At 37.4% G+C, this 12,426-nt stretch overlaps 1 protein-coding gene across 1 annotated transcript in view; it reads left to right on the top strand.

Annotated features, from left to right (window-relative positions):
• Positions 1-12,426, top strand: part of PLEKHA1 (pleckstrin homology domain containing A1) — a 77,657-nt gene that overhangs the window by 53,349 nt on the left and 11,882 nt on the right. The window contains 5 exon segments of the mRNA XM_020979243.2: positions 1,125-1,256; positions 2,718-2,861; positions 7,452-7,520; positions 10,211-10,275; positions 11,144-11,207. Of these exon segments, the coding sequence (XP_020834902.1) occupies positions 1,125-1,256; positions 2,718-2,861; positions 7,452-7,520; positions 10,211-10,275; positions 11,144-11,207 (474 nt within the window).

Genomic DNA, 12,426 nt, shown 5'->3' with positions numbered 1-12,426 from the left:
GCATTCTACTAGATACCTACCCACCTTCGGCTGGACATTGATCCGTTCCAGGACACCTAGATTAAAGTACAGCCTCTGCCACAGACTCTGCTGTGTGAGCTTGGCTTCACTTTCTTCGTTTGTACTTGAACCTGGATGAACTCTGACAGTCCCTTCCAACTTGAACATACTATTCATTTGTGGCATATATGGTCATTGTATTTACTTGAGGGTTCCATTACCAGAGCAGCTTATTTTGAGACCACAGCCCTACAAAATACTAAATACAGAATAAACATGTTCAGCACCTCTGAAAGTTTGTTGGGATTTTAATTGCCAAATTCTGCTTTAACTGTTATATTCTGGTCTAATTTGAGAATGAGTTTCATACTCATTATAAAATGTTTAATTTATCTGCCTTGTCTCAGTTCTTAATAAGAATTTTCTTAGAGTACATTTTTTCACTGTTTTAAAAAGATACGTAAATATTTTTTATTATTCCACCATCACAACACCCCCCCCCCCATCCAAAAGGCTCCTTGGGTAGGTTCCTGTAAATATTCTGTAATTTTAAATATACCTTTTAGTATATTTTTATCACATAAAAATGTTTAATAATAATAGTACTTAAATGTTACACAAATTTTATCACTTCCAACAACTCTGGGAGAGATATGCTATTATCATTCCCATTTTTCAGATGAGAAAACTGAGGCAGACAGGTTAAATTACTTGCTCCATCTAGTGTCTGAGGCTCTATTCGAACTCAGGTCTTCCTGGCTCTGGGTCAAGAATTCTATCCACTGCATCACCTAGGTGCCTTCAAAAATTTAGGATTTTATTAATGTGTCAAGATTACAAAGACTCTGTGCCTTTTCAAGTCATGAATTGCTCAATACAGAAAAAAAATCATTCCTTGTTGACCATCTCAGAAGATGTTAATTGAGGCTCATCCTCCAAGAATAGGCATTTCATGAGTTGTTGGAATATGCAGTTTAGCTTGTGTTCTGCTGGCATACTTGGAGAACCCAAAATCACTTCCAGTTCATGATGTGTGGGACTTGACTGAAGGAGAATGTATTACTAATTAAAAATTCTAGCTAAAAAAATGTTGTCTTCATAATAACACAGTTTTTTTTTTTAAGGTACCAAAGCAATCAGATCCACAGTCTCATTCTGATAGCTTAAGTCGCCAAGTTGAAACTCCAGGTGGAAAAAAGCAAGTGTCTTACAGGACAGAAATTGTGGGTGGTGTACCTATTATAACACCAACTCAGGTAAATAACCTGAAACTAATAACATTTTTTCTTCTCTGTGACTATTCAGTTTCTGAATTCATTTTATAACACTAGTAGAAAATTAGCTACTTCTTCCTCATCTTATTAAAAGATTTGTATAACATTGCAGATTATATTTTGTTTTTTAACCTGTTTTTCTGAAGAGTGCTTTCAGTGTGTTTAAGTGAAGAAAATCTGTGATATCAAAGCTCTGAACTTTGTTTCTGACAGACTTAATTGTCCCTACGCAAGAAAACGTCATCTCTTCTAAAGTGTGGCTATTATAGGCCTCAAAAGGAGATTGGGAAGTGTGTGTTTTGGAATGGTTGGAGAATTCTTTTGTTTTGATGCGTGTTCTAAGTGCTTAATGATCCTAATATCTGGGTGTTTGTTGTATATTTTATTGATATGCATACATAATGATCTTTTTATTATCTAGATGTTTGTTGTATTATTTCATAACTATATTGAATATTTTCTTGAAATTACATCTGGTTCTTGTATTGCTTCATGGCATAAAACATGCTTTAGAGTTCAAGTGAAATTATTAGCAGTAGAGAAATTATAGATTTAGAAAGGGTTGTTTGACCTAGCCAATCTTGATATGTTAATATTCTTTCATGAGGTACCATGAAAAAGAGAGGAAAAGTGTCATTTACTCTTCAGAGGCCTAAAATTTTGGAAACCCCGTAATAACTCAAGTTTTGTTACATATTAGATTTTGAAAGTCTTTTGGCAGGGGAGAGAGAGTGGCTGAAAGAGAGAATTCTTACTCTGCCTATCTTCTCCAGGATCTGGACCAGACTGGGCCAAAATTATGTGAACTCTTTTATAGAATTAGTGAGCTAATATGATGTTAGAGATCTAAAGATGCAGTTGACTAAGCTTCTAACAGCTTTGCACTTTGTCCTGCTTTAAAGTGAGAAGAAAGGGTTTTAGTCTATACTTGTTAGGAGGTTTAAGTACTTCATGTTCTTGAGCATTTTAATTTTGAATAGAATTAAGGATTTTGATGTATGTCAATTATAGTTGTTTGGACTCTGTGGCAGGAGCTCTTAAGAAGTCCAACTAGTTTTTGTTTTTACTTAATTTTAGTTTTTTGTTTCTTTTCTACCAGGGAGGTGAGAAAAGAGATGGATAAAGAGATGAGAAATTTTTAAATAATTCAAGTGAAGTTATTTGGATGATGATAAACTTTCTGGATCAAGAAATATATAGGAACCTTTGGGAATGGCTTAAGGCCCCATGTTAAGGTTTAGAGTTCTTTAGGGAATAATATCTTTTGGTATGTGTAAATGGATTAACTGGGAAAAGCTTAACCTAAAATCTGATACACATCTAAATGAAATTGAGATGGGATTTAAGGAATGTTTTATTGCTTTAAAATATGTATTAAAAATAACTTTTGTGCCATAAATACATAACAAAAAAAACCCCTCTGTCATCTCTGTTTCATTTTAGAAAGAAGAAGTAAATGAATCTGGTGACATTATTGACAGGAATAATCTGAAACGGGCACAAAGCCATCTTCCTTACTTTACTCCCAAGCCACCTCCAGATAATGCAGTTATCAAAGCTGGTTATTGTGTTAAACAGGGGGCAGTGGTAAGTAATTACAATTAAGTAGCCTGCTCTAAGTAAAGATGGTAGTGCAAAATAAGTAGCCTTTATGACAATAGATCTTAATGCTTAGCTTATGCTGTCATCTAAGTTATTTCTTTAAAGTTGAAAAAAATTTTTTTCACATTTGCCTTTCTGCTTTAAGGGACAAGGACTCAAATAGAAGTGCATGCAGAGAGGAAGTAGAAAGTGCTGTAGCTGTGGTGGTCTTTTTTGGTTGTTGGGAGGGCACGAGGGAGGAGAGTGTGTTCTTTGGATCAGTGCTGTGACCTCAGGGGGTTGGGTGAAAGGAAGCTGAGGGCTACAGGTTCTCAGCTTTTAGTTCAGACACTAAAGAGAGAGCCCAAGCAGAATTCTCTTTCAAATATCTGCCGAGTTCTAAGTAGAACTTTTTAAGTGAAATTTTAGTATGCTTTGGGGGACCTTTATTGTCCTGGCTCTCTTTTACTTTGCAAACTAATAATATGAAATACTTAATGGCAAAGTTTAAGCAATACATAACACTTTTGGAGGGGGGGCTCAAAAAGATCCCTGTGGTATTCTTTATATTCTTTCAAGAGATAATTATTGAGGTTGTTTTTGTCAATAATCTGAATAATATGAAATAATATGAAAGGGTACAGGTGAAGTAAGTTTAGAATAATTTTATTTTAAAAAATTTCCTTGTTATTTCAAGAGCCTAGTTGCAGCTCAGATCCTTCCAACACATAGGCACCTAAGTGTTACACTGAATATAATGTTTGACTTGCTGTCAGGAAGACTTGTGTTCAAAATCCTGCCTACTACACTTCTAGCTGTGAAGCCCTGTGCAAGTCTTTTAACCTATCAGCTTCAGTTTTCTCATAAAATGGGGTTGCTAATAGTACCTACCTTACTAGATTGTGGTAAGAATTAAACAAGGTAATATAAAGGGCTTGGCCATCCTTAAAGTGATTTGTAAATGCTAGCTTTTATTAGTCAGTCACTAAACATTTTTCAAGTGTTTCTTATGTGTCAGGCACTATGCTAAGTGTTAGGGATACAAAGAAAGGCAAAAGATAGTCCCTGCTCTCAAGCAGCTCACAGTTGAATGAGAGAGACAGTTTAGACAAGACAACAGAGGGAAGGCACTAGCATCAAGAAGGATTCTTAAAGACCTCCTGTAGAAGTTGGGATTTTAGCTGGGGCTTGAAGGAAGCCAGGGAAGCCTGAGGGTAGAGACTAGGAGGGAGGAAATTCTAGGCATGAGGGGACAGCCAATAGAAATGTGCAGAGTCCTGAGATGAAGTGTTGTGTGAGGAACAGCAAGGAGGCCTGTGTTCCTGGATTGGAGAGTACTCGGTGGGAGAGATAAGGTGTAAGAAGATGGAAAGATAGGGGCTGGGAGAAGTAGGTTTTGAAGGCCAAACAAAGGCTTTTATATTTGCTCTTGGCAGTGATAGGAAGCCCCTGGAATTTTGGGCAGAAAGGATGTCATAGTTAGACCTGACCTTAGAAAGACACTTTGACAGTTGAGTGGAGGATGGGCTGGAATGAGGAGAGATCTTAGGCAGGGAGATGGACGAAAAGGCTATTGCATTAGTCTAGGTGTGAAGTAGTGAGGTCCTGTATGGCGACAGTGTCAGAGAAGAGGAGGTATGCATGAGAGATCTTTCTGTGGTAAAATCAACGTAACATGGTAACAGACTGGATGTAGGGGGTGAGAGAGAATGAGGAATCAAGGACGACCCCTCAGTTGTGAGTCTGGGTGACGGAAGATGGTGGCACCCTCAGCTGTAATAGGGAAGTTAGGAAGAGGGGAAGAAGGTTGGGGGGGGAGGCAAGAGTTCAGTTTTAGGCATGTGGTTTAAGATGTCCATATGACATCAGTTCAAGATCTCAATAAACAGTCAGAGATGGGAGCCTGGAGGCCAGCAGAGTTGACTGTCGGATTTGTAGATCTGAGAATCATCTGTTTAGAGATGACAGTTGAGTCCATGAGAACTGATGAGATCACTAAGTGAAATAGTGAGGAGGAAGAAAAGGGCCCAGGAAAGAGCCTTAGGGTATGCCCGCGGTTAGCAAAGATGATGTGGATGAAGATCCAACCAAGGAGACTGAGAAGGAGCAGTCTAACAGGTAAGAGAAGAATCAGTATAGTATAGAGTCAGAGAAACTAGAGAGAAGAGAGTATCAAGGAGAAGAGAGTTATTTACAGTGTCAGAGGCTCCAGAGAGGCCAAGAAGGTTCAGAATTGAGAAAAGGCCATTAGATTTGACAGTTAAGAAATCACTACTAACTTTGGAGAAAACAATTTTGGTTAAATGATGAGGATAGAAGCCAGACTATGGAGAGTTAAGAAGAGAGTAAGAGGAAAGGAAGTAGAGGCACTCATTGTAGGTGACCTTTTCCTTTTTTTTTTTTTTGGCAATTGGGGTTAAGTGACTTGCCCAGGGTCACACAGCTAGTGTCAAGTGTTTGGTCTGAGGCTGGATTTGAACTCAGGTGCTCCTGACTTCAGGGCCGGTGCTCTATCCACTGTGCCACCTCGCTGCCCCTGTAGATGACCTTTTCAAGGAGTTTAGCCACAAAAGACGGGAGGAGAGATATGGGCCAACAGTTGAGATGGATGGAGCAAGTGAGGACTTTTTTGAAAATGGGAGAGATGTGCATGTTTGTGAGCAGTGGGGAAACAGGCAGCAGACAAGTAGTTGAAGATGAGTGATTGGGGGTGATAGAGGGAGCCAGCTTTTAGAAAAGATAGGGTGGAATGGGGTCCCTAGTGCATGTAGAGGAATTAGCCTTGGCAAAGAGAAGGGCCACCTCTGCCTGTGAGTGAGAGGTAAAGGAGGACATAGTGACAGAAGGTATCTGTGATTTGCTGTGAGGAGGGGAGAAGAGGGAACTATTGGTGATTGGCTTTTTTTTTTCCAGTGAAATGTGAGGCAAGATTGTCAACTGAGAGGGAAGGGGGAGGGAAGGTCATGAAAAGGTATAGGAAAGCCACTGTGTGGAGTAATAAATCAAATAGGATTACCTTACTTCAGTTAGGGCCCAGTTGAGATGGTGGGACTGAGGCTTAGGAGGGCAAAATAGATGACAAGATACAGAGACAAAGTACTCAAGGGAAGAGGGCGGTGAATTATTGAACTGACTCATTAAGAGGTACAAATGGGGAAGAGAGGAGAGTGTAGCCTAGTGGAGGGGTGACAGCCTGGGAAAGAACTGAGAGAGGTCAAGGGATTGGAGGTCATGGTGAAGAGGAAGAATGGGGTTTGGGGTTGCATGGCAGAGAGAGAAGTGGAATGGCTACAGACTGATCAGATAGGGAAATGTCAGAATTTATGAATGTAGAAGTGGTGCATTTGTGGGTGATGATCAGAGGTATGACTATCTCTGTACGAGGTGGGCTGTAGAAATAGGTCATGTGAAGAAGTCTGAAGTTGAGGACCTGTGAGGTTTGGTGTTTGAAGGAGTTGTCAGTACATATGTTGAAGTCTTCTAGTATGAGGGCAAGAGTTGGGGAGGTGAGAGACACTGTGAAGCATTCCCTCATCGAATAAAGAAGGGGAGTCCTGAGTGGTAGTGGAGGAGTTACTGAGAGATGATGGTAGAGGGAGAACCTGGAAATGACAGTGGGGAGCAATGAGTATTCCAACAGTAGAAATGAGTAGAAGTGCAACTAGTGCTCGAATGGGAGGCCATCAGAAGAGAGTCCGGTCTCAAGGAGAGCCAGAAGGTGAAAGGAATGGGAAAGGAAAAGATTAAAGAGGAAAGCAAATTTGTTGCCTATGTAGCAGACATTTCAAAGGGCACATTAGAAATGGTGGATAGCCCTAGAGTGGACATTGGGGAATTGGGTTGAGACAGATAGGAATAAGGGAGTGTACAATGGAGGGTGGAGAACAGGGTTTTGAATAGTGGAATCTGGGGGGTTCAGGATCATTGAGATAGGGAAATTATGACTAGATGAGAGTTTGTTAATAGTTGATGAATGAGTTCAGGTCTGTTATCAACATCACTATGGGTTTGGCTTCAAAGTGTTGTAGGCTTTAGGGTGAAGGAACCATTAAGAGGAGCTAATGTCCTAACACTTCTTTCCTTTCTCTGTAGTCAGGCCAGGAATCATTATACCCAGAAAATCCATTATACATAATACAGTGTACTAGGCATAGGGAGGTTTTCAAAGAAAAATAAGAAATAAGTTCTTGCCTTCATGTAAGTTAAGTAGGTGGTTTTGTATTTCAGATGGAAAAACTGAAGACTTAGTGGTTTAATTTCCTGTACTTGTTCCAATAGTATATGTTGAGGAAGGAGGAGGTGGAGGGAATCTGCTTATTAAAGTTTGGAAAGTCCATCAAATTTCCAGTTCAGTTAATTCTCTAAACCGTTTGTAGCATAAGAACTGAAAACCGGCATCTTTTACTTTTCTGAGTTTTATTAAAACCTCAGGCTGAAGTAACATGAAAGATATCATTTGTATCTCAGTTTGAATAGAGAAGTTTTTCAGCCTTTGGTATTTCTGACTTTTGTGTTCATGTTGGAATAATTAAATGACCATCAACATTTGACATTCTTAGAAACAGAAGTCTTACTGTTTGTTTTCGCCTCCGGCAGATGAAGAACTGGAAGCGAAGATACTTTCAATTGGATGAAAATACTATAGGCTACTTCAAATCTGAACTGGTATGTTTCCCCATCACAAATTTTGATGTAAAAAGTAAATATTTAGAACAGATGTTCCTGATCTGAGGTCCATTGCCCCTTGGAGCGATCTGTAGATAGATTTCACAAGGTCTGCAAATTTTTTTTATATTGCAATAACTTTTCTGTATTTAAAAACATTATTTTGAGAAGGGGTTCTTAGGCATCATCAGACTGTAGAGAAGTCTATGACACAAAAACGGTTTAAAAAAAAAACTTATTTAGAAAGAGAGGCAGTTTGGCATCGTGGAAGAAAGTCAGTCTTGAAGCCAAGAAGAATTGAGTTCAAATCCTGCTTTTAACACATACTAGCTTTGTGAGCTTGAGCAAGTTCTAATCTCTCAGTACTCTAGACTAGAGATGTCAAATTTGCTTAGACCCCCACCCCCAAACTCTACCAGATTAAAATGTAATTGGGAAATATTTAACAAATAAATAAAAATACAATATAACATAGATACTGTTAACATGTGGTGGTCAGTATGGGTTTACAGCTGTCCTTTTGTATTTAACTTTGACATCACTACTGTAGATGAGTTGCAAAGACATGTCAGCTTGCTTTGGGAGAGGGAATTTCCTCTCCCAGGATTTCCCTGTACTATGAATCCCTGTCCCTATATTGTAATGGCCACACTTCTTATTTCTTGTGCTTCCTTGGCATTCTGAGTAACATACTCAAGCCACTTTTGAATGTTGTTATTTGTATGTGTTTTGCTGATGTTATTTATATTATATATCTGGTAAAAGGATCATGAAAACACAAAGGGCAAGACAGGGTGGTATAATGGGTAGAGCCAGGAGGAGCTGACTTTGTATCTACATGACCATGACCGAGGCACAGCTTCCCGGTACTTCCCTTTAGCTCATTGTAAGTTACACATGAATTGGCAAATTTCCTTTGATGGGGGGGATTTTTACAGTGTGAGTTCCTCATTCCAATAAATTTATAGATCCAAACCAAAGCAAAATTGAAGAGCCACACTGGAAAGATAAACCTGTATAGTAGGTCCACAGAAGGAAAAAGAATAATTATCACTGGGAGCCAGTATTGGACACAAGGGTTATATTGCCTTATCTTTACCCTCTTCCTTTTTCTTCCAGCCCATAAATCTATCCATTTGGGAAAAAATAGATGAGATTTATTTTAGACTATTGAAGCTTTCCCTCATTTTAAGTTCTTGGCTATTTATCCTGAGATGGTTTTAGACATGTAAACAAAATTATAACTGTCTTTTGACACCCTTGAATAATCTTATTTTAAAATACATAGTGTGAGATTTACTGACACATTGAATAGCTAGTTTATGTTTTGTATGTTTAGGAAATATCTCTTAACAACTTAGTTTAAACATAAGTGGATTTATACCTTGTTAAAGCAACTGATTTTTAGAAATAGTGTGCCATGTCTGGTTTGCAAAAAAAAAAACCCAAAAAACCAAAAGTTAATTAAGCTTAAAATTTAACTCAGTTAACAAGTGGAGTGGTCAGTATTGCTTGACAAAGTAAAGCTGCTGTCTCACATTTCTGTAGGACTTCAAGGTTTACAAAGCACTTCATGCTCATAGTCCTGTGATTTATGCGCATGATGTCGTGCAGTAGCATCAGAAGATGTGAGGTTGAGTCCTGCTCCTGGTGTTTTCTGCTTCGGTGACGGCGGGCAAGCCATTTAAACAAGCTTCCCTTTCCACAGCTGTAAAATGGAGATAGTATTTACATTACTTAACCTCCCAGAGTTGCTGGGAGAAAAGTGCTTGGAAACATCAACTTCACTGAACTGATGGCACCCAGATGGAGACTCCCTTCAGTGATGGGAGTTACCCCTTTCTGTGGCTGCTTTTGCTCCTCTTCTGTGTTCTCCTACAAGTTTGCCACTAGAGTGTCTTTGACATTATATAAGGGGACCTTCCTCGCTTTCTCTTGATATCATGAGGACTCCAGTGGAGCATGTGGGCTGTCCGTTGGCTATTAGCCCACTCTCACTACATGACCAACTCACATATTTCACTTATATGTTTCTTTGAGACTTGTTTTTGACTCTGATTCTACTTGGTAGTACATATTTGTAATGTGTTATAAGCCTCTTTAATGAGAGCTACTATTTTAAGTTTGTGATACTCAAAATTTAAAAAAAAAACACAAATTTTTTTATAATTTCTTAAAATTTACAAGCATTTATCTTCTCTTCCCTCCTATTCCTTTCCCCCCATTAAGCAAAATGTTTAAAAAAGAAAACCCTTGTAATGAAGATGCGTGGTAAAGCAAAGCAAATTCTTTTATTGACTGTCTAAAAAATACGTATCACTCTGCATCTTACCTTTCTGTCAGAAGGTAGATAAGATGGTTCATCCCAGTCCTTTGGAATCATGGCTTATAATTGCATTGTTCCAATCTCAAGTCTTTCAGAGATGTTGGGAAAAAACCCTAATTGGTTAATTTAATAGTTCAAAAGTAAGCCAGGCTTTCATTAAAGGCAGGCATAAGACATGTGAGGGATTATGTGCCAGTTTTCCCTTCGTAACATGAAGTTTTGTATTAGATTTGTAGTGATCATGTTTTAGATGGCTAATAAGATTATTAAGTTTTAATGTAGATTCCCAAGGAAAATAGCTAGTCCTGAACATGATCTTAAAAGAAAAGTGATATATACGTTGGTTTACATGTTATTTTGGCAGGAAAAGGAACCCCTGCGGATAATACCACTTAAGGAGGTTCATAAAGTCCAAGAATGTAAACAGAGGTGAGCAATACTGATTTAAACCCCATTCAAATGCTCTGTTATAGTTGAATAGATAATGTGTCTTTGGGTTGTGATAGCCAGTTACTAGCTTATTTTTTTTTAATCAGTTACATAATTTAGTTGTTTATAATTGAGACATTTACTTCATACCTATTTTAAAAATCGCATTTAAAGGATTAGATTTTCCCATGGTCTTCATGATGAAACAAAGTATTAGAAATCTATTTTCAACTTATTTAAACTCTTAGAAAAAATAATTTTAATAAAAATAGTCTATAATTAGCCAGCTTGATTGGAAGATTTGATATTTTCGATTATTTTTAGTACTCATAGGCACTGCAGATGTGGCTTGCTTGAATAATTTCTCATCTCTGCTGATGTTTCTCCAAGGATAAAATAGAAAACCGCTTTGAAACTGACACGGACATATGGAGGAGGGGGAGGAAGGCATGCTTAATCAGCAGATTGGGCCACACACAGCTAATCAGGAACTTATGTAACAACTTGAAAGCTGAGGTCCTGAAACATAAGCATTTTTATTTGCATCATAAATGTAATATAAAAAGGTACCACAACTTTCTGTTCTTCAAATGAGATATTGGTGAGGCACTTGGCACCAGTAGGCCCTATATAAAAGCTTATTTCCTACCCTTTTTCCCCAAGACAAAAACTGAAATGAAGTTGAAGTAATAGTTGCTAATCTGAGTTTGTTTATATTTATCTAACACTTTCATTATTGACATTTGTTTATTCTTAAGGAAGTTTTCTTTTTAAAAGTCTTGGTTTCTATTTACTTATTGAAACTTGATGAAAGATGAGCAGCATGAAGAATCAACTGTAAATACATTTGGATGTTTTGTTTTCCCAGTGACATAATGATGAGAGACAATCTCTTTGAAATTGTAACAACGTCTAGAACCTTCTATGTGCAGGTAAGACAATTATTTTGAGATTCTGCAAGAAAATATAAGGCAGCATTGCATATATTAGAATCTGTCATTTTTGGGGTTCAAAAATTATACTCCACAAACACAAAAAGATTTTATATGGAAGGTTGTTTTTGAGCCGTATCCTTAAGAAGTAGAAAATAATCTTTCCGTTATTAATAAAATTAAGTTACATTAGAATGGGAAAAATGTCATTAGAATTTGAATTTTGTGATTTCTTTGCTGCCTAATGAGTGCTATTGATTCATAAGTCCTGAAAACTATTTCTCTTAAGTTGGAATGCGTGGTATTACTTTGTTCACTTTTTAATGGGCCTTTAGTTTTCCATTTTTCCCTTTATTGTAATTTTATAATAAATTATGATTCATATTAGAGTTAATTACCTTAATATTATAGAGTAATTGATTGGCTTGTTTGGTTATCTTATGTTGCAAAAAATATTTGCAAAAAGACCATCATTAAAATAATTACAATTTATGTACTAATATCCATTTCAAGTGATTTGGATATAGAAGAACTTGATGTGACTTTCCATATTAATGCAGAAGTGGGCATAGAGGCATGATGGTGAAAAGTATGATGAAAAAATGTGGTTCAGGAGTAAGAAACAAGAAAAGCCCAAAGCTTATGTACCATACAAGAGGCTTGCAACTATTTCTTTTAAAATATTTTTAAAAGAAGCAAGTGGGAGGCATGGGATATGTCAAGCATCAAATAACATAAATATTAAATTGGTCATGTTTTAACAGAGAGAAAATGATTCTCTCCTCATTAGGAATCATTCCTAAATCAGCCATCTCTATATAGTCAAAACCACTGACTTGTTAGACCAGGTATCAAAATTAATATAAAATGAGGAGGGAGAATAAAAATTAGAAAAAAGAAAGGGTATACTATCAAAGTGACTTCAATCTGAACTTTTTAAACTGCCTTTTGACAGCCTAAATTGGGAAGTGGATGGAAGAACAAACATAGACACAGATTATTACATTTCCTAGAGCAGTTTAGCCAATGTAAATCAGTTGCCATAATGAGGAGACAAAAAACAGTTTAGGACCTGACTTAACCAGCATGCTCTTGATCTCTTTTCCAAGTAGAGAGATAGGATAAAGGAGGGGAAGGAAAGGGAATAATACCTAATAGGTGCCAGGCTCTATGACACTAACAAAAAGGTGGAAAAGGGGGAAATGGCATCAATTAATCA

The sequence above is a fragment of the Phascolarctos cinereus genome, unplaced genomic scaffold (assembly GCF_003287225.1).
Source record: "Phascolarctos cinereus isolate Bilbo 61053 unplaced genomic scaffold, phaCin_HiC Scaffold_3;HRSCAF=262, whole genome shotgun sequence".
In the NCBI taxonomy this organism is placed as follows: Eukaryota; Metazoa; Chordata; class Mammalia; order Diprotodontia; family Phascolarctidae; genus Phascolarctos; species Phascolarctos cinereus.
The sequence above is the reverse complement of the archived record's forward strand: the minus strand, read 5'-3'. Positions and strand labels throughout refer to the sequence as shown.